The sequence below is a fragment of the Theropithecus gelada genome, chromosome 19 (genome assembly GCF_003255815.1).
Source record: "Theropithecus gelada isolate Dixy chromosome 19, Tgel_1.0, whole genome shotgun sequence".
NCBI lineage: Eukaryota > Metazoa > Chordata > Mammalia > Primates > Cercopithecidae > Theropithecus > Theropithecus gelada.
The window spans coordinates 7,471,991-7,493,832 of NC_037687.1; the positions used below are offsets into that span (position 1 = coordinate 7,471,991).

A 21,842-nucleotide genomic window follows, 5' to 3' on the forward strand; every position below is an offset into this window, starting at 1 on the left:
GCAGCGGGAGCAAACAAGCAGAAAATGTGCTGTGCTCCCGAGAGGGTGTCGGGTGACCGCTTTTGGTTCTTAGCCAGAGGTGAGCATCAGAAAGCACCCAGGCTGGATGCGGTGGCTCACGCTTGGAATCCCAGCACTTTTGGGGAGGCCAAGGCGGGCGGATCACTTGAGCCCAGGAGTTTGAGACCAGCCCGAGGAATATGGCGAAACCTCATCTCTACTAAAACTACAAAAATTAGCCAGGTGTGGTGGCACACGCCTGTAATCCCAGCTACTCGGAGGCTGAGACAGGAGAATCGCTTAAACTCGGGAGGCAGAGGTTGCAGTGAGCCAATATCACACCCAGGGACCCAACCAAAAGGCACATGCCCACTCTAGTTCTGGAGGGTTCCAGCAGTCATGGGTTAGGCAGTGTGTGTTCATTTGTACATCGTGTTTGTGGACAGCTTGACAGATGATTTCCATATCCACCCCCTGGCTGGTTCTCATTTCTTTTATTTTTGAGAGTCAGGTCTTGCTCTGTCACCCAGGCTGGAGTGCAATGGCTCACTGCAGCCTCAAACTCCTGGGCTCAAACAAAGCCTCTTGTCTCTGCTTCATGAGTCGTTGGAACTACAGGAGTGTGCCACCATGCCCACCTAATATTTTAATTTTTGGTAGAGATGAGGTCTTGCTGTGTTGCCCAGGCTAGTCTCAAACTCCTGGTCTCAAGCATTCCTCCTGCCTTGGCCTCTGAAAGTGTGGGATTACAGGCACGAACCACCACATCTGGCTTTTGGTGGCTTTGTGTGTACAGCAGGTGATCCCTGCTTTCAGATATCTGGTGTCTGTCTCCTCCAAAGTGGCAAAGGAAAGGTCCTGGTGAGCTGAGAAAGAAAGGAGCCCCCAGCCTTGGCAGCCGATTGCTGACTAATTGGGCAGGAGCCGAGATGTTAATGCGGGATTTGGCTTTCTGTTTCCGAGATGTTAATGCAGGATCTGGCTTTCCATTTCCGAGATGTTAATGCGGGATCTGGCTGTCTGTTTCCAAGACGTTAATGCGGGCCCTTGCTGTCCATTTCCAAGATGTTAATGCGGGATCTGGCTTTCCGTTTCCGAGACGTTAATGCGGGATTCGGTTTTCCATTTCCGAGATGTTAATGCAGGTTCTGGCTTTCCATTTCCGAGATGTTAATAAGGGCCCTTGCTGTCCCTTTCCGAGATGTTAATGCGGGATCTGGCTGTCCGTTTCCGAGATGTTAATGCGGGATCTGGCTGTCCGTTTCCGAGATGTTAATGAGGGATCTGGCTGTCCCTTTCCGAGATGTTAATGCGGGATCTGGCTGTCTGTTTCCAAGATGTTAATGCGGGATCTGGCTGTCCGTTTCCGAGACGTTAATGCGGGATCTGGCTGTCTGTTTCCGAGACGTTAATGCGGGCCCTTGCTGTCCATTTCCGAGATGTTAATGCAGGATCTGGCTGTCCATTTCCGAGATGTTAATGAGGGATCCGGCTTTCCATTTCCGAGATGTTAATGCGGGATCTGGCTTTCCGTTTCCGAGATGTTAATGCGGGATCTGGCTGTCTATTTCCGCGATGTTAATGCGGGATCTGGCTGTCCGTTTCTGAGATGTTAATGTGGGATCCGGCTTTCCGTTTCCAAAATGTTAATGCGGGATCTGGCTTTCCATTTCCGAGATGTTAATAAGGGGCCCTTGCTGTCCGTTTCCGAGATGTTGATTCGGGATCTGGCTGTCCGTTTCCGAGATGTTAATGCGGGATCTGGCTGTCCGTTTCCGAGATGTTAATGTGGGATCCGGCTGTCCATTTCCGAGATGTTAATTCAGGATCTGGCTGTCCGTTTCCGAGATGTTAATGCAGGGCCCTTGCTGTCCGTTTCCGAGACGTTAATGCGGGATCTGGCTGTCCATTTCTGAGACATTAATGCGGGATCTGGCTTTCCACTTCCGAGACGTTAATGTGGGATCTGGCTTTCCGTTTCCGAGACGTTAATGTGGGATCTGGCTTTCCATTTCCGAGATGTTAATGCGGGATCTGGCTGTCCGTTTCCGAGACGTTAATGCGGGATCTGGCTTTCCCTTTCCGAGACATTAATGCGGGATCTGGCTTTCCGTTTCCGAGATGTTAATGTGGGATCCGGCTTTCCATTTCCGAGATGTTAATGCGGGATCTGGCTTTCCATTTCCGAGACGTTAATGCGGGATCTGGCTCTCTGTTTCCGAGATGTTAATGTGGGATCCGGCTTTCCGTTTCCGAGATTTTTCTTTTTTTTTTTTTTTTGAGACGGAGTCTCGCTTTGTCGCCCAGGCTGGAATGCAGTGGCGCGATCTCGGCTCACTGCAAGCTTCGCCTCCCGGGTTCACGCCATTCTCCTGCCTCAGCCTCCGAGTAGCTGGGACTACAGGCGCCCGCCACCTCGCCCGGCTAATTTTTTGTATTTTTAGTAGAGACGGGGTTTCACCGTGTTAGCCAGGATGGTCTTGATCTCCCGACCTCGCGATCCACCCGCCTCGGCCTCTCAAAGTGCTGGGATTACAGGCGTGAGCCACCGCGCCCAGCCTCCGAGATGTTAATGCGGGCTCTGGCTGTCCATTTCCGAGATGTTAATGCGGGCTCTGGCTGTCCATTTCCGAGATGTTAATGCGGGCTCTGGCTGTCCGTTTCCGAGTTGTTAATGCGGGCTCTTGCTTTCCGTTTCCGAGATGTTAATGCGGGCTCTGGCTGTCCGTTTCCGAGTTGTTAATGCGGGCTCTGGCTGTCCATTTCCGAGATGTTAATGCGGGCTCTGGCTGTCCGTTTCCGAGTTGTTAATGCGGGCTCTTGCTTTCCGTTTCCGAGATGTTAATGCGGGCTCTGGCTGTCCGTTTCCGAGTTGTTAATGCGGGCTCTGGCTGTCCATTTCCGAGGTGTTAATGCGGGATCCGGCTTTCCGTTTCTGAGATGTTAATGCGGGATCTGGCTTTCCATTTCCGAGATGTTAATAAGGGCCCTTGCTGTCCATTTCCGAGATGTTAATGCGGGCTCTTGCTTTCCGTTTCCGAGATGTTAATTCGGGATCTGGCTGTCCATTTCCGAGATGTTAATGCAGGCCCTTGATGTCCGTTTCCGAGATGTTAATGTGGGATCTTGCTGTCTGTTTCCTAGAAAATCGGCAACTTCTCCATTGTGCGGCGGCTTGGTGTGCAGGAGTGCATTCTCCTGGTTACACAGCGCATAACCAAATACCCAGTGCTGGTGGAGCGCATCATCCAGAACACGGAAGGTAGGCCTTCTCCCCACTGCCCTGCCTGCCCGTGCTGCTGCAGCATGGGGCTCTCACTGTGCACCCACTCTCTGTTTAGCAGCGGACTGGATAAATTCCCTTGGGAATCCACTTTGCTGGGTGCTGGGGTTCCTTTTTTTTTCTTTTTTTTTTTTTGAGACGGAGTCTCGCTCTGTCGCCCAGGCTGGAGTACAGTGACCAGATCTCAGCTCACTGCAAGCTCCGCCTCCCAGGTTTACGCCATTCTCCTGCCTCAGCCTCCCGAGTAGCTGGGACCACAGGCGCCCGCCACCGCACCCGGCTAGTTTTTTGTATTTTTTAGTAGAGATGGGGTTTTACCATGTTAGCCAGGATGGTCTCGATCTCCTGACCTCATGATCCGCCTGTCTTGGCCTCCGAAAGTGCTGGGATTACAGGCTTGAGCCACTGCGCCCGGCCTTTTTTCTCTTTTTTTAAAGAGACAAAGTCTCACTCTGTTGCCCAGGCTGGAGTGTAGTGGTGAAATCATAGTTCATTGTAGCCTCCAACTCCGGGGCTCAAGTGATCCTCCTACCTCAGCCTCCCAAGCACCTGGGACTACAGGTACATGGCACTACACCCAGTTAATTAAAAAACAAATTTTTTTTTTTTTTTTTAGAGACGAGGTCTCGCTGTGTTGCCTGGGCTGTTCTGGAACTCCTGGGTTCAAGTGGTCCTCCCGCCTCGGTCTCTCCAAAGTGCTGGGATTACAGACATAAGCCATCACATCTGGCCTGGGTTTTGTTTTGTTTTGAGACAGAGTCTCACTCTGTCCCCCAGGCTGGAGTGCAGTGGCACCATCTCGGCTCACTGCCATCTCCACTTCCCAGGTTCAAGCGATTCTCCTGCCTCAGCCTCCTGAGTAGCTGGGGTTACAGGCGCCCGCCACCACATCTAGCTAATTTTGGTATTTGTAGTAGAGATGGGGATTCACCATGTTTGTCAGGCTGGTCTTGAACTTCTGACCTCAAATGATCCGCCCACCTTGGCCTCCCAAAGTGCTGGGATTACAGGTGTGAGCCACCGTACCGCACCCAGCCTGGCTTGGCCAGGGGTTTTTGATGCAAGAAAGATGGGGTGGTCAATACCATGAAAGCAAGAGCCAGGTTTTATTTGCCAACTGTTTCCCCCAGCCCCTAGCACAGGCTGGGCCAGTGCAGGCCCTCAGTGTCAGTGTCTGTGGAAAGGATGAATGGATGGAGATGGTGCCATGGTGGTTCAGACAGACCCAGACATGGCCCCTGTGTCACATGCCCAGGGCTGAGCAAGGAATGTGCCTGGAGCCAGGGAGGCAGGGAAGGGCGGGCAGTCCAGCCAGGAGTTCTGGGAGCCAGGGCCATGCTGACCATAGCTCTCGCTTCACCAGTGAATTCAGGCCGTGAGAGGATGAACAAGCTTCCCCGCTATAAAAGCTACATCCTTGGAGTGGGAGGAGCCAGATCCCAGCCACAACAGGAGGTGGAGGGAGTCTTTTCGTTTTTTTTAATTAATGAATGAATTAATTTATTTATTTTAAGACGGAGTTTCACTCTTATTGCCCAGGCTAGAGTGCAGTGGCACAATCTCGGCTCACCACAACCTCCACCTCCCGGGTTCAAGCGATTCTCCTGCCTCAGCCTCCCAAGTAGCTGGGATTACAGGCATGCGCCACCACACCTGGCTAATTTTGTATTTTTAGTAGAGATGGGGTTTCTCCATGTTGGTCAGGCTGGTCTTGAACTCCCGACCTCAGGTGATCCTCCCGCCTCAGCCTCCCAGAGTGCTGGGATTACAGGTGTGAGTCACCACGCTGAGCTGGGAGTCTTTTATGAAGGGATTGGGACAGAGGAGAGTGTGTTTACCAAGCAGTAGATGGCAGAGCTAGTCGTGGCAGTTTTGCCACTTGAATTGCACCTTAGCTTCTGCATTTGATAGAGGCTATACCTGGATAAAAACGAAACTCTGAGCCAGGCATGGTGGCTCATGCCTGTAATCCCAGCACTTTGGGAGGCTGAGGCAGGCAGATCACTTGAGGTCACGAGTTTGAGACCAGCCTGGCCAACACAGTGAAACCCCGTCTCTACTAAAAATACCAAAAAAAAGAAGTAGTTGGGCGTGGTGACGGGTGCCTGTAATCCCAACTACTCGGCAGACTGAGGCAGGAGAATCGCTTGAACCTGGGAGACAGGTTGCAGTGAGCTGAGATTGTACTCCAGCCCGGATGACAGAGCCAGACTCCGTCCCCCTCCCCTCCGCCAAGACCAGAAAACTAAACTCTGAGGTGTTGCATTTATTTTGGAGAAGTATTTGCATCTCGGGAGATTACAGCTGGGAAGTGATCTTGAGGGTCTTCTGAGTGGTGGCCTTGGAGAACACACCTCATAGATTCCACACGCCCATACATACTGTGTCCACACACCTCATAGATCCCACACACCCATACATACTGTGTCCACACGCCTCATAGATCCCACACACCCATACATACTGTGTCCACACACCTCATAGATCCCACACACCCATACATACTGTGTCCACACGCCTCATAGATCCCACACACCCATACATACTGTGTCCACACACCTCATAGATCCCACACGCCCATACTGTGTCCACACTCCTCATAGATCCCACACACCCATACATAGTGAGTCCACACGCCTCATAGATCCCACACACCCATACATAGTGAGTCCACACACCTCACAGATCCCACACACCCATAGTGAGTGTGTCCACACACCTCATAGATCCCACACACCCATACATAGTGAGTCCACACACCTCATAGATCCCACACACCCATAGTGTGTCCACATGCCTCATAGATCCCACACACCCATAGTGTGTCCACACACCTCATAGATCCCACACGCCCATAGTGAGTGTGTCCACACACCTCATAGATCCCACACACCCATACATAGTGAGTCCACACACCTCACAGATCCCACACACCCATAGTGAGTGTGTCCACACACCTCATAGATCCCACACACCCATACATAGTGAGTCCACACACCTCATAGATCCCACACGCCCATAGTGAGTGTGTCCACTTCTGTTGTGTTAAAGTGGAAAAGAAAGACGCTAACTCTGCTATGTGTGGCAGCTGGCACTGAGGACTACGAAGACCTGACCCAGGCCCTGAACCTCATTAAAGATATCATCTCACAAGTGGACGCCAAGGTCAGTGAGTTTGAGAAGGGCCAGCGCCTCAGGGAGATCGCAGGGAAGATGGACCTGAAGTCCTCCGGCAAACTCAAGAACGGGCTCACCTTCCGCAAGGAAGACATGCTTCAGCGGCAGCTTCACCTGGAGGGCATGCTCTGCTGGAAGACCACATCAGGGCGCTTGAAAGGTAAAGGCCTGCCCCTGGCCACCTCTAGTGGGTGCCATCTTGGATCAGTGGGCACTGTCTTAGATTAGTGGCACCATCTTGTATCAGTGGGTACCATCTTGGAGAGGTGGTCACCGTCTCAAAGTGGTGGGTACTCTCTTGATTGGTGGCACTATCCTGTTATCAGTGGGTACCGTTTTAGAGTGTTGGTTGCCATTTTTTATTGGTGGGTGCCATGTTGGATTGGTGGCACTAAATTGGTTGGTGGTGCTGTCTTGGGTTGGTAGCAGCATCTTGGGAGTTGTGGGTGCCATGTTGGATCAGTAGACATCATCTTGGATTGGTGGGTGCCATATTGGATTAGCAGCGCCATCTTGGAGTGGTGGCACCATATTGGATTGGTGGGTGCCATCTTGGATCAGTGGCACTATCTTGGGAGTTGTGGGCACCCTCTTAGAGTGATGGGTGCCATCCTGGATTGGTCGTACAGTCTTGGGAATGGTAGTACCATCTTGGATCAGTGGCACCATCTTGGTGGGTGCCCTCTTGAATCAGTGGGCACCATTTGGGTTGGGTGCCATCTTGGATTGGTGGCACGGTCTTGAGAATGATGGCACCATCTTGGATCAGTGGGTGCCATCTTGGGGGGTGCCATCTTGGATTGGTGGCATAGTCTTGGAAGTAATGACATCATCCTGGATCAGTGAATACCATCTTGGATCAATGGGCACCATCTTGGAATCGTGTCATCATCTTGATCAGTGGGCTCCCTCTTGGATCAGTGGGCACCATTTTGATTGGTGGGTGCCATCTCAGATCAGTGACATGGTCTTGGGAGTGATGGCACCATCTTTGATTGGTCGGTGCCATCTCGGACTGGTGGCATGGTCTTAGGAGTGGTGGCATCATCTTGGATCAGTGGGTGCCCTCTTACATCCGTGGGCACCATCTTGGTTTGCTGGGTGTCAACTGACACAGAACCACTGAAGTCTGGCTACTTCATGGCTGAAGGGAGGTTATGAGCTGAGTCAGGATGAGCAAGGCAACTGGGGTGTAGCATAAAAGAGGTGGTTGTATCACCGTCCTCCTCCTCTGGTCTTTGGAAGGATGCAGTACAAACCAGGAGGCCATGCTGAGTCGTTGACTTCCAAGTGGAAACCCAGGGCATTGGTGACACATCATGACACCCCAGGTCCAGAATTCCAAACACGCTCAGCTGCCCATCTGGGCAGTCATGGGCCAGCCTGCCGTGGGCCCAGCCACTGGGAGGCCCCCATGTGGATAGAGAATACCCCCAGGACTGCTGGTCAGTGTCCCCAGGCATCCCACTCGCTGCCCAGGGTGTGCTCCGAGCCCTGCTTTCGAGACCCATGTTGCAGTTCAGACCAGAGAGTACTCAGGATTCATCCCTGGGTTTCCTCTTCATTTTTGGAGCCTCTAGAAACATCCCAAGCTATCTATTTGCATCAGCATCTTTAAGGATCTTGAGGGAGTCATTGAAGTGGCCAAATGACAGCATTTGCCCACTCATCATTTGAGTAGGCATGTATTTGGCAGACAGGTTTAGCGCCTTCTGCCTGCCAGGTGCCAAGTTGGATGGTAGGAATACACCCTACCGGGCAAGACCTGGTGCCCAGCCTTTTAGGGCATCAGTCCCTCGGGCTGAAAGAGAGAAACAAGCAAACAAACAGAAAAACTAGTTATAAGCCCAGCAAATGCTTTAAGGAAGCCAGCAGACTGCAATACGAGAGAATTAGCAAAAGCGTATCTGACTTAGACAGGGGTGTTAGAAGCAGCTCCCCAAAAGTGGTGTTGCCCTTGAACGCAGCTCTTGATTTGCATCTATGTGCAGCAAGCCTTACAGCACGAGACGTTCATACGGGGACAAGGCAGCAAGGGGGACTGAGGGGCATGAGGGGACTGAGACCACCCCTGGCCTGCATCGCTGCAGTGGCTCGGGTCCTGGTGACCCAGGAGCAGGGAGAACAGAGAGCTCCATTCACATCTGAGAAATCAGAGGGAGAGATGCTGTATTAGTCTGTGTTCACACTGCTAATAAAGACATACCCGAGACTGAGCAACTTACCAAAGAAAGAGGTTTAATAGACTTACAGTTCCACCTGGTGGGGAAGGCCTCACAATCATGGCAGAAGGCAGGAGGAGCAAGTCACATCTTACATGGATGGCAGCAGGCAAAGAGAGAGGGAGCTTGTGCAGGGAAACTCCCCCTTATAAAACCGTCAGATCTTATGAGACTCATTCACTATCACGAGAACAGCACGGAAAAGATCTGCCCCCATGATTCAGTTACCTCCCACTGGGTCCCTCTTACAGCACGTGGGAATTCAAGATGAGATATGGATGGGGACACGGCCAAACCATATCAGACTCTCAAAGGTCAGATCCAGCAGATGTTGTTACAGCAAAGAGAACTGTGGGGCCCAGTGGCCTGACATGGGCAGGAGCCGTGGTTGGAGCTCTGCACACGGAAGGGACTTAGAGGAGGCTCCAGCTGCTCATTGGTGCTGAAGGTTGAGACCTGGAAAGGTGTTGGTGGGGGCATGCAGGCAAGGCAGAAAGGAAACTTCTAGGCCCAGGCAGAAGCATCACGCTGCTTACACCTTTCTGGGAGGTGGCATCCACGGGGGTGCCCAGCAAGACCTGCTGGCCATGGGACTTTTAAGATGCCTCCTTCCATACTATTTTCCCAGATGTCCTGGCCGTCCTGCTGACCGACGTACTTTTGCTGCTACAAGAAAAAGATCAGAAATACGTCTTTGCTTCTGTGGTATGTATCCTGTCTCTTCAGACAAAGGGTCGGCCGGGTGCAGTGGCTCATGCTTATAATCCCAGCACTTTGGGAGGCTGAGGTGGGCGGATCACTGGAACTCAGGAGCTCAAGTCCAGCCTGACCAACATGGTGAAACCTCACCTCTCCTAAAAATACAAAAATTAGCCAGGCATGGTGGCCCATGTCTGTAGTCCCAGCTACTCAGGAGGCTGAGGCAGGATAATCACCTGAACCCAGGAGGCGAAGGTTGCTGAGATTGTGCCACTGCACTCCAGCAAGATTGTGTCACTGCTCTACAGCCTGGGCAACAGAGTGAGACTCTATCTCAAAACAAAAAAACACAAAAAAACAAAACAAAAAAACAGACGAAGGGCCCTGCTTGCTGGGACCTTGTTGGGAGGTTGGCTGAAACTGCCCATAGAAGGTGCCCCTGTGAGTTTCCCAGGCCCACGTAGGTGGGACTACAGGCGCCCGCCACTACGCCTGGCTAATTTTTTGTATTTTTAGTAGAGACGGGGTTTCACCATGTTGGCCAGGCTGGTCTCCAACTCCTAACCTCAAGTGATCCTCCTACCTTGGCTTCCCAAAGTGATGCGATTACAGTCGTGAGCCGCTACGCCCAGCTGCTGGTGTGTTGTTAACCAGTGCATTTGTTTGCTGAGGCTGCTGTAAACAAAGTACCACGGACTGGGTGGTTTGGACCACATAAATTTATCATCTCACGTTTCTGCAGGCTGAAAGTCCAAGATCAAGGTGTCGGCAGGGTTGGTTTCTTCTGAGACCCCTTGGCTTGTAGACAGCCATCTGCTCGTCTGTTCTCTGTGTCCTCGCGTGGCCATCCCTCTGTATGTGTCTCTGTGCTCATCTCCTCTTGTTAGAATGATGCCAGTCAGATTGGATTTGGGCCCACCCATATGACCTCATTTTGCCTTTTTTTTTTTTTTTTTTTTTTTGAGACAGTTTCACTCTGTCACCCAGGCTGGAGTGCAGTGGCACAATCTTGACTCATTACAACCTTCACCTCCCGAGTTCCAGTGATTCTCCTGCCTCAGCCTCCTGAGTAGCTGGGATTACAGGCGCCTGCCACCACGCCCGGCTACTTTTTGTATTTTTAGTAGAGACGGGGTTTCACCGTGTTGGCCAGGCTGGTCTCGAACTCCTGACTTTAAGTGATCCACCCGCCTCAGCCTCCCAAAGTGCTGGGATTACAGGAGTGAGCCACCACACCCAGACCTTAATCTCCTCTTTAAAGGCCTCATCTCCAAAGACAGCCACATTCTGAGGTACTGGGGGTCAGGACCTCATATGAATTTGTGGAGAACACAGTGTAGCCCACTCTAACCAGTTAAAATGTGCATTTTGCTGGTCTGTGGAAGCATTGTCTCTTGAAGGATGCGTGACAGATTGGGTGGCCTGAGGCACAAGACAGAGGCTTATTTGTTGTTTTATACTACACACTGTTGTATCTTTTGAGCTTTGTAGTGTGTATGTGCATTGCTATTTTTTAAAAAAATTTTAAGCTGATGAAACTGACACATTATCAGGATACTAAGGGGCAAGATGGCTCACTCCTGTAATCTCAGCACTTTGGAAGGCCGAGGTAGGAGGATCACTTGAGCTTAGGAGTTCAAGACCAGCCTGGGCAACATAGTGAGATCCCATCTCTACAAAAAATACAAAAATTAGCTGGGCCTGGTGGCACATGCCTATAATCCCAGCTACTCAGGAGGCTGAGGTGGGAGGATCACTTGAGCCCAGGAGGTCAAGGCTGCAGGGAGCAATGATTGCACCATTGCACTCCAGCCTGGGTTACAGAGCGAGACCTGGCCTCCAAGATAGTTAAAAAAAAAAAAAAAAAAAAAAAAGGATTCTAGGATTTCATTGCAATAGCGTCTTTTTTCCCCCAGATGGCAAAATATTTCTGCTTTGAATTGTTTGAAAAGAAACGAGGAGCGTGACCCCCACTCTTCGTTCCCCTTACCAGGCCCTTGACCTCACTGCTGTTTGGGTGCGGTGGGGCAAAGGGTGACCTCCCCAATCCCCTTTACCCATGCAGGACTCAAAGCCACCCGTCATCTCGTTACAAAAGCTCATCGTGAGGGAAGTGGCCAACGAGGAGAAAGCGATGTTTCTGATCAGCGCTTCCTTGCAAGGGCCAGAGATGTATGAAATCTACACGAGCTCCAAAGAGGACAGGAACGCCTGGATGGCCCACATCCGAAGGGCTGTGGAGAGGTGAGGAGGGCCTGGAGGATCTCCCCACTCCCTGTATTCCTTCCACTGACTGGTCCACCCTTGGCTTTGATGGTTGGCCACTGGCTGTGACCTTGAATTCGCTCATCCCACCTTGGGACCCATGATGCTATGCCAGCTCCTTCTGATGACTCAGCCTGTTGGATGTTGAGGCTAATGGGCCTGGAAAGGCAGCTGTAACCTGGGTCTTTCTGCATTCGTGGGCCACTGCACCTGACATGGCGGGCTGTTTGCATTCTAGGGCCAGAGTTGTTGGAGCAGGGCATGGTATCTTGTCCTTCCTCCTTGGGCCGTGCACCCCTCAGGGCCCGGGACCAGCTGGCTTCCCCTCTCTCTCTCTTTTTTTTTTTTTTTTTTCTGAGACAGTCTCGCTCTGTCCCCCAGGCTGAAGTGCAGCGGTGCAATCTCGGCTCACTGCAGCCTCCGCCTCCCAGGTTCAAGCGATTCTCCTGCCTCAGCCTCCCAAGTAGCTGGGATTACAGGCATGAGCCACTGCACCCAGCCTGTTTTGTTTTGTTTTGTTTTGTTTTGTTTTTTAGAGTCGGGTTCTTGCTCTGTCACCCAGGCTGGAGTGCACTGGCACAGTCATAGCTTCCTGCATCCCAAACTCCTGGGCTCAAGCCATCCTCCCCCTCAGCCTCCCAGGTAGCTGGAACTACAGGCACACACCACCCCACCCAGCTAGATTTTTGAGTTTTGTAGAGATGGGGCCTCACTGTGTTGCCACTGTGGCCGGTCTTGAACTCCTGGCCTCAAGCCATCCTCCTGCCTTGGCCTCCCAAAGTGTTGGGATTACAGGCATGAGCCACCGCGCCCGGCCACTCCCTCTATTGTTTCCTGGAGGCTTCCTGGTGCCTTAGCCTGGTTCAGACTCCCCCATCCACAGTCGCTGTAGCTCTGTGGGGCTTGCAGCCACCCATCTGCACCTGGCAGATCCCTTGCAAGCCTGCCGTCCCCTGGACTCCTCCTCCAAGTCACAGACAGGCACATAAAGTCTCTTCCTGGTTATGCCCTGGCGCTTTGGGGCCGGATGAGTGTCAGTGGCTCTCTCTCTTCCCCTCCTCATCCTCCTGCACCATGAACAAGCTAAATCACTCCCACAGTCAGAGACGGTTGTGGCGGCTGGTTCTGTAGAACCAGCGTCTGTGCGGGAGCCCGGCCTGCCTGGGAGGCACAGTTACCCTCCTGACTCCTCTCCCTGCAGCTGCCCTGACGAGGAGCAGGGGCCCTTCAGCCTGCCCGAAGAGGAAAGGAAGGTGGTCGAGGCCCGCGCCACAAGACTCCGGGACTTTCAAGGTGAGGGGGAGACGGCATTTTGGGCACACCCCGTGTCTGGTGAGCCCTGGGCCCCCCCATCAGGGTTGGCCACAGAGGGCAAACTGCTCCCCAAGTGACCCGTGTGAAACCCCTAAAGTGACCCGGCGTTTTCCTGTGGGCTGTGCCGTGTCCTGCAGCTCTGTGAAGCATTAGAACTGGGCTGTGCCATGACATAGCGATCTCCAGAGGTCACTTAGCCCTGCGGGGGTATGTAGGAGAGGGAGGGAGGAGAGGGAGGGAGCCCTAAGCCCCTTCCAGAGCCGACCACGCAGCCACAAAACGCCGCCACCACCCTGTCCTCGTGCAGCCAGGAGCTCGACAGGGCATCCCAGTCCCCTGCGAAGGAATAGCACAGGGCCCCCCCAGCCTCCTTCCAGAGCTTCCTCCTCCCTGTTTGTTTAATTACGTTATTGAGATGTAATTCACACACCACGCCACTCACCCTCCCAAGCGTTGGGTTCGGTGGCATTTTAGTGCATTTCCAATTATGCAGCCAAAATCACGTTAACTTTAGAACATTCCACCACCCAAGAAAGAAGCCCCTTCCTCCTTAACAGTCACTCCCCACCCCGTGCCCCAACCCTGACAACAGGAATCTACTTTCTGTCCCTGTGGATTGGCCTGTCCTGGATATTCCACATAAATGGAGTCACACACTGTGCGACCTTTTGGGTCTGACTTCTCTCACTGGGTGTGATGTTGTCAAGGTTCATCTGCGTTCAGTGAGCACATTGTCAAGAACAGTTCCTGGTGCCCTGTAGCCTATAGCAAGCTCCCTTCTTCCCTTTTTTTTTTTTGAGACGGAGTCTCACTGTGTCTCCCAGGCTGGAGTGCAGTGGCGTGATCTCGGCTCACTGCAAGCTCCGCCTCCCGGGTTCACGCCATTCTCCCGCCTCAGCCTCCCAAGTAGCTGGGACTACAGGCGCCCGCCACCGTGCCCGGCTAATTTTTTGTATTTTTAGTAGAGACGGGGTTTCACCATGTTAGCCAGGATAGTCTCGATCTCCTGACCTCGTGATCCACCCGCCTCGGCCTCCCAAAGTGTTGGGATTACAGGCTTGAGCCACCGCGCCCGGCCCCTTCTTCCCTTTCACTGTCTGTACTTTTTTTTTTTTTTGAGACGGAGTCTCGCTCTGTCACCAGGCTGCAGTGCGGTGGCGCGATCTCAGCTCACTGCAAGCTCCGCCTCCCGGGTCCAAGGGATTCTCCTGCCTCAGCCTCCCCAGTAGCTGGGACTACAGGTGCACGCCACCACGCCCCGCTAATTTTTGTGTTTTTAGTAGAGAATTTTAGAGTTTTTAGGGTTTCACCATGTTGGCCAGGATGGTCTTGATCTCTTGACCTCGTGATCTGCCTGCCTCAGCCTCCCAAAGTGCTGGGATTACAGGCATGAGCCAGTGTGCCCGGCTCTGTATTATTCATTTTTAAATTGGATAATACTAAAATAGTAAGTGGCCGGCTATGGTGGCTCGTACCTGTAATCCTAGCATTTTGCGAGGCTGAAGCAAATGGATCACTGGAAGCCGGGAGTTTGAGACCAGCCTGGACAGCATGGCGAAACCCCGTCTCTACAAAAAATTTAAACATTAGGCTGGGTGCGGTGGCTCATGCCTGTAATCCCAGCACTTTGGGAGGCTGAAGCGAGTGGATCACCTGAGGTCAGGCGTTTGAAACCAGCCTGGTCAAGATGGTGAACCCCATTTCTACTAAAAATACAAAAAATTAGCCAGGCATGGTGGCGCATGCCTGTAGTCCCAGCCACTCAGGAGGCTGAGGCAGGAGAATCACTTGAATCCGGGAGGTGGAGGTTGCAGTGAGCCAAGATCGTGCTACTGCATTCCAGCCTGGGCAACAGAGCGAGACTCCTCCTCCAAAAAATAAGGAAAGAAAGAAAGGGAGGAAGGAAAACTCAGTTTTCTAAGGCTCTAAGTTGGTCCCAGACTAATAAACAGGCCTGATACAATCCTCACTCACACCCTACTGTGTTTGATTTTCTTTCTTTTAGAGACAGGGTCTCGCTTTGTTGGCCAGGCTGGAGTACAGTAGTGCAGTCATAGCTCACTGCAGCCTTGAACTTCTGGGCTCAAGCGATCCTCCTGCCTCGTTTCCCAGACATGCACCACCACAACCAGCTAATGTTTTATTTCTTTCTAGAGACAGAGTCTCATTATGTTGTCCAGGCTGGTCTCAAACTCCAGGCTGCAGGAATCCTCCTACCTTGGCCTCCCTAAGTGCTGGGACTGCAGGCCTGAGCCACCACAGCTAACCTGATTTTTATAACGAGGGGGAAAATAATCAGAGGACAAGGCCGTGCCCTCCCCCACCTCCCAGGAATGCAGGACGCAGGGGGCAGCCTATCTCAGGGCAGGGGCAGCGGGGTTCTCATCCTTAGGCCAGTCCCTGGGGCTCAGACGATTCCAGGGAAGGCCGACCAGGCTGACTGCCACCTCCACCATCACTCTGCAGAGCGGTTAAGCATGAAAGACCAGCTGATTGCACAGAGCCTCCTAGAGAAGCAGCAGATCTACCTGGAGATGGCAGAGATGAGCGGCCTGGAAGACCTGCCCCAGCCCCGAGGCCTATTCCGTGGAGGGGACCCATCCGAGACCCTGCAGGGGGAGCTAATTCTCAAGTCAGCCATGAGCGAGAGTAAGTTGGCTGCCCACACCTCAAGGGTGTAGTCCTGTCTGGGTGGGCTCAGGGGAGCCCAGGACAGGCTCACGGCTCAGTGTGGCCAACATGGCACTCTGTCCAGGACAGGCTTCTATCTGGGGGGGCCCAGGAGCAGCACTGACCCCCCGACTGCTGCCTCCTAGAGCCAGAAGGGCCATAGACACAATCTGGGCCAGCCCCTCCTTGCAGACATAAAGCACCTTCCCCCCCCGCCATTCAACAACCGCTCTGATGCTCCCTGCATGCGGAGCGCTAAGCTGGGCTGGGGAGGATCTGAAGTTGACTGACACTGGTTCCCTACCCATCAGAGGTTCCTCTTCTTCCTGGGAGGTGGGTCTCTGGTGATATCCCCAGAAAAACACACACATGCTCCCTCAGGGGTTCCCCAAGCACAGCTCCTACACAGCCACTCCGACACAGCCACTCCGACACAGCCACTCCGACACAGCCACTCCAACACAGCCGCCAGGCCCCTGAGCTGGCCGCTTGGGCAGGCAGTTAGTGCCCAGTCTGCTCTTTCTTTTTTTCTTTTTCTTTTTTTTTTGAGATGGAATCTCGTTCTGTCACCCAAGCTGGAATACAGTGGCGTGATCTCGGCTCACTGCAACCTCCACCTCCTGGGTTCAAGCGATTCTCCTGCCTCAGCCTCCTGGGTAGCTGGGATTATAGGCACCTGCCACCACACCTGGCTAATTTTTGTATTTTTAGTAGAGATGGGGTTTTACCATGTTGGCCAGGCTGGTCTTGAACTCCTGACCTCAGATGATCCACCCCACTCTGCCTCCCAAAGTGCTGGGATTATAGGCATGAGCCGCTGTGCCCTGCCCCAATCTGCTCTTTCAACAGTGAGGGAGGCCGACACAGCCCCTGCCTTCCAGAGCCTTTCCGCAGAGTAAGAAGGCAGAGACCGGGGTCAGCCTTTCCCCTCCAGCCCCACTGACATCCTTCCACCCGGCTCCAATGGCCGTTGTTCTTGGCCCCCGGGGACACTCTCATATCCCGCACCTTGGCCTGGAATGTTCTTGTCCCCACCTCTGTGCACACCAAGTGTGTCCTGCTGGCCCTGGGCAAGGCCACATCCAGCATTCGCCAGCCCCTGGCCCAGGGTTGCCTGGTGGAAGGTGCGGCAGGAGCCTGTACCCGCCGCCCTCCCCATGGCTGCCCTACAGCCCTGTCCTCTCATTTAGATGCGGATTGGCCTGTCCTGGTGGCCATACCTGAAGTAGGGGTGTGCACAGGGACAGTGGGGCTGAAATCCCATTGCAGACAGTGCGGGGCAGGCCATCACCACCCTAATGAGTCCCTCCATCCGCCCCGGTCTCACTGCCCCAGCACTCCATATTCGCTTGCACACTTCCGCAGGGCGACCTGTGCCTCCTGTCCCCTTCCTTCCACAGTTGAGGGCATCCAGAGCCTGATCTGCAGGCGGCTGGGCAGCGCCAACGGCCAGGCGGAAGACGGAGGTAGCTCCACAGGCCCGCCCAGGAGGGCCGAGACCTTCGGGGGCTACGACTGCACAAACAGCCCCACCAAGAGTAAGAGTGGGGCCATCGCCCCTCCCGCCCCCAGGGCCACCCCTCAGGACGCACATTAGCTTGTATGGGGTTTTCTGGAAGCTTCTTTGTTGTTGTTGTTGTTGTTGTTGTTGTTGAGACAGGGTCTCGCTCTGTCGCCCAGGCTGGAGTGCAGTGGCGCAATCTCGGCTCTCTGCAACCTCCGCCTCCCGGGTTCAAGTGATTCTCCCACCTCAGCCTCCCAAGTAGCTGGGACAGCAAGCACCCATCACCACGCCCGGCTACTTTTTGTATTTTTAGTAGAGACAGGGTTTCGCCATGTTGGCCAGGCTGGTCTTGAACTCCTGACTTCAGGTGATCCACCCGCCTCGGCCTCCCAAAGTGCTGAGATCGTCAGCGTGAGCCACCGCGCCCGACCAGTTTTGTGGAGCCCTTCTGAAACCCTGCAGACATTGTCGGTTGTCTTGTGACAGCAGCACCCCCGGACCAGCCCGCCCCCCACCAGCAGGTGTCTGTGCTGCAGACGCCTCCATTCGGGCCCAGCCTGGGTTTCCTACCTGGGCAGGGGCTGGGGGTGGACTGGGAAGGTTTCCCCTCCCCATGGGATGGCAGCAGCCTCACGCCTGTGACTTGGGGTTCTCAGATGGCAGTTTCAAGAAGAAAGTCAGCAGCACCGACCCCAGGCCCCGAGACTGGCGAGGCCCCCCAAACAGCCCGGACTTGAAGCTCGGTCACACTGACGTTCCTGGGGGCTCCGAGGAATCGCTGCAGGTGGTACGTGGATATCCGTTTGCTCGGTACAGTCTGAGTCGTCGTAAGGATTCAGGCGTGTGAGCGGCTTCTGCTGGGGTTGTCTAGTTTTAGTCTTATCAGCATCGACAAGCGTGGTTCGTTTTGTGGTGAATAACAGTATCTCAGCCCAGATGAACACGCCGGCAGCTGAGTTCTTCCTGCAGCCTCCCGGGAAAAGCAAGAGGTTCCCCAGGAGGAAGGCTGGGGAGGGGACAGGCTCAGGGCACTCACCGTGGCTTCATCAACAGACGAGAAACCCCCCTACAGAGACCACCAGGTTTCAGCCAGGGCAGGTGAGGTGGCGCCTACCAGATGCCAGAGCTCCCTGGCTGTTCCTTTGCCTTTGAATCAGAAGGCCAGGTGCCTACTCGGCCCTGCCCGGGTTAGGGGTCAGAGGCCAAGGCCAGCTGCCTCTGGTCAGCTCTGAGGCTTGGACTGGCCGCTGTGGCCAGAGCTGGCACGCAGGCCTTATAGCCAAGCCCACTCTACCTCCCAGGTGGCCCCAGCCCCTCGTTTTCCAAACACCTAGATTTGCACAAGTCAGGTGACCGGCAGGGCCAGTGTTCCCAGTCATGTCCCGGTCCTGGGTCCTTCCTGTTATCCAAACTAAGGGATGTATTTTCAATAATAAGCAGGGCCAGGTGCGGTGCGTCACCCATAATCCTGGTGTTTTGGGAGACTGCGGTGGGAGGATCACTTTTTTTTTGGAGACAAGGTCTCACTCTGTCACCCAGGCCGGAGGGCGGTAGCATGATCACAGCTCATGCAACCTCTAACTCCTGGGCTCCAGCAATCCTCCCACCTCAGCCTCCCAAGTAGCTGGGACCACAGGTGCGCACCCCCACACCTGCCTAATTTTTTAAATTTTTGTAGATATTGGCTCTCACTATGTTGCCCAGGCTGGTTTCCAACTCCTGAGCTCGAGCAATCCTCCTGTCTTGACCTCCCAAAGTGTTGGGATTACAGGCAAGGCTGTCATACCTGGCCTTGGGAGGATCACTTGAGGCCATGCGTTTGAGACCAGCCTGGGCAACAGAGCAAGACCACGTTGACAAAATATTTTTAAAATAGCTGATCCTTTGGCCGGGCGCGGTGGTTCATGCCTATAATCCCAGCACTTCAGAAGGCCGACTTGGGTGGATCACTTGAGTCCAGGGTTTGAGACCAGCCTGGCCAACATGGTGAAACCCTGTCTCTACTAAAAATACAAAAATTAGCTGGGCGTGGTGGTGGACACCTGTAATCCCAGCTACTCAGGAGGCTTAGGTGGGAGAATCGCTTGAACCTAGGAGGTGGAGGTTGCAGTGAGCCGAGATTGTGCCACTGCACTCTAGCCTGGGCGACAGAGCAAGACTTTGTTTCAAAAAAGTTAAAAGTAGCTGCTGGGCGTGTTGGCTCACGCCTGTAATCCCAGCACTGTGGGAAGCCAAGGCAGGTGGATCACCTGAGGTCAGGAATTCAAGAGTAGCCTGATCAACATGGTGAAACCCTGCCTCTACTAAAAATACAACATTAACCAGGCGTGGTGGTGCATGCGAGCAATCCCAGCTATTTGGGAGGCTGAGGCAGGAGAATCACTTGAACCAGGAAGGTGGTGGTTGCAGTGAGCTGAAATCGTGCCATTGCACTCCAGCCTGGGCAACGAGCAAAACTCCATCTCAAAAAAAAAATTTTAAAAAGCTGATCCGGGTGGTGCACACCTGTAGTCCCAGCCACTTAGGAGACTGAGGTGGAAGGATCAGGCACTACACTCTAGAGTAAGACCCTGCCTCAAAAAAAAAAAAAAAAAAACAGAAGCGGGGCATGGTGGCTCACGCCTGTAATCCCAGCACTTTGGGAGGCCGAGGTGGGCAGATCACCTGAGGTCAGGAGTTTGAGACCAGCCTGGCCAACATGGTGAAACTCTGTTTCTACTAAAAAAACACAAAATTAGCCAGGCGTGAAGGTGCGCGCCTATAATCCCAATTACTTGGCAGGCTGAGGCAGGAGAATCACTTGAACCCAGCAGCAGGAGGGTGCAGTGAGCCAAGATTGCGCCATTGCACTCCAGCTGGAGCAACAAGAGCAGAACTCCGTCTCAAAAAAAAAGTTAAAAAAAAAAAAAAGCAGCAGCAGCAGCAGGCTTGGGTCTAGTCGGATGGGTCTTGAGCGTTCTCTGTGGTTTGACGGTGTCCTCTTCCCAGGTGGAGGCGCCAGGCACGGAATCTGATTCCCGTCTACCCACCGTCCTGGAGTTGGAGGTAGGCGCCCGCTGTCCGTCTCCCCGGGGCCGTGTACACGCGCCTGTGGCCTCAGGCCCGAGAACTGGCATCAATCTTTCTCTCCTCCCCGCAGCTTGTCCAGCGGATCCAGACACTGTCCCAGCTGCTCCTGAACCTCCAGGTACAGGGGCGGGGTGGGGCCGGCCACACATGCCCTTTCCTGGTTGGCTGGGGCACGGGTGCGGCTCTCACCCACCTGGCCCTGGCCCTCCGCAGGCGGTCATCACCCACCAGGACAGCTATGTAGAGACGCAGCGGGCAGCCATCCTGGAGCGCGAGAAGCAGTTCCGGCTGCAGTCCACGCGTGGGAACCTGCTGCTGGAGCAGGAGCGGCAGCGCAACTTCGAGAAGCAGCGGGAGGAGCGCGCGGCCGTGGAGAAGCTGCAGAGCCAGCTGCGGCAGGACCAGCAGCGTTGGGAGCGCGAGCGCCAGCGGCAGCAACAGGAGCTGGAGCGTGCGGGCGCCCTGCTGCAGGAGCGCGAGGGCGAGGCGCGGCAGCTACGCGAGCGGCTGGAGCAGGAGCGCGCCGAGCTGGAGCGCCAGCGCCAGGCCTACCAGCACGACCTGGAGCGGCTGCGCGAGGCCCAGCGCGCGGTGGAGCGCGAGCGGGAGCGCCTGGAGCTGCTGCGCCGCCTCAAGAAGCAGAACACCGCGCCGGGCGCGCTGCCGCCCGACACACTGACCGAGGTGAGCGCTCAGCAGCCAGTGTGCGCAGGTGGGGGTGACCGGTTTGCGCGTGCATTTGCACGAGTGCATGCAAGTGACAGGGTTCGCAGGTGCATGCGTGCAGGAGTGTAAGAGCAAACGGCACAAGATACCCTGGCATTAACAGCTCATGCCACAATGCAGAACCTTTCTCAGAGCTGGCTAAATGCTTCACAGAACACTGTTGCTCAAAACATTCCATAAATGTTAGAAACTTCTTAAAAAAAAAAAATGCACTCCTGTAATCCCAGCACTTTGGGTGGTGGAGGCGGGTGGATTGCTTGAGCACAGGCGTTCCAGGCCAGCCTGGGCAATATGGCGAAACTCCATCTCTACAAAAAAAATACAGAAATGAGCTAGGCATGATGGCATGCACCTGTGGTCCCCGCTACTTGGAATGCTAAGGTTGGAGGATCCCTTGAGCCCGGGAGGTTGAGGCTGCCATGAGCCGTGATCACGCCACTGCACTCCAGCCTGCGCAAAAAAAAAAAAAAAATTGGGTGCCATGGTGTGTGCCCTAGCTACTCCGGAGGCTGAGGCCAGAGGATTGCTTGAAGCCAGGTCTTTGAGACCAGCCTGGGCCCTGGAGTGAGACCTCGTCTCTAAAAAAAAAAAAATAACAAAAATTAGCAGGGCATGGTGGCACATACCTGTAATCCCAGCTACTTGGGAGGCTGAGGCAGGGCGATCATTTGAGCCCAAGAGGCTCAAGGGCTGTGACTGTGCCACTGCACTCTAGCCTGGGTGACAGAACAAGACTGTGTCTCTGAAAACAAATCTATAAACCATGGGTTGTGTGAATGGGTGTGGACACGAATGTGTGAGGTGTTTGTATATGAGTATGGGACAGTATGGGTGCCACTGAGTGTCACAAGTATGCACATTTAACAGGGGTTGGGGACAGGCAATGACCAGCAGCTCCTTCAGGCTGCACCGG

At 54.0% G+C, this 21,842-nt stretch overlaps 1 protein-coding gene across 2 annotated transcripts in view; it reads left to right on the forward strand.

The window, feature by feature from the left end:
* ARHGEF18 (Rho/Rac guanine nucleotide exchange factor 18) overlaps positions 1 to 21,842 on the forward strand; it is a 125,297-nt gene that overhangs the window by 99,635 nt on the left and 3,820 nt on the right. For both annotated transcript variants that reach the window (XM_025367800.1, XM_025367801.1), the window contains 11 exons: positions 3,145 to 3,262; positions 6,372 to 6,620; positions 9,311 to 9,387; positions 11,447 to 11,625; positions 12,848 to 12,939; positions 15,427 to 15,609; positions 17,031 to 17,168; positions 17,791 to 17,921; positions 20,123 to 20,179; positions 20,274 to 20,321; positions 20,417 to 20,887. In XM_025367800.1, the coding sequence (XP_025223585.1) occupies positions 3,145 to 3,262; positions 6,372 to 6,620; positions 9,311 to 9,387; positions 11,447 to 11,625; positions 12,848 to 12,939; positions 15,427 to 15,609; positions 17,031 to 17,168; positions 17,791 to 17,921; positions 20,123 to 20,179; positions 20,274 to 20,321; positions 20,417 to 20,887 (1,743 nt within the window). The remainder of the gene's footprint in view (positions 1 to 3,144; positions 3,263 to 6,371; positions 6,621 to 9,310; positions 9,388 to 11,446; positions 11,626 to 12,847; positions 12,940 to 15,426; positions 15,610 to 17,030; positions 17,169 to 17,790; positions 17,922 to 20,122; positions 20,180 to 20,273; positions 20,322 to 20,416; positions 20,888 to 21,842) is intronic.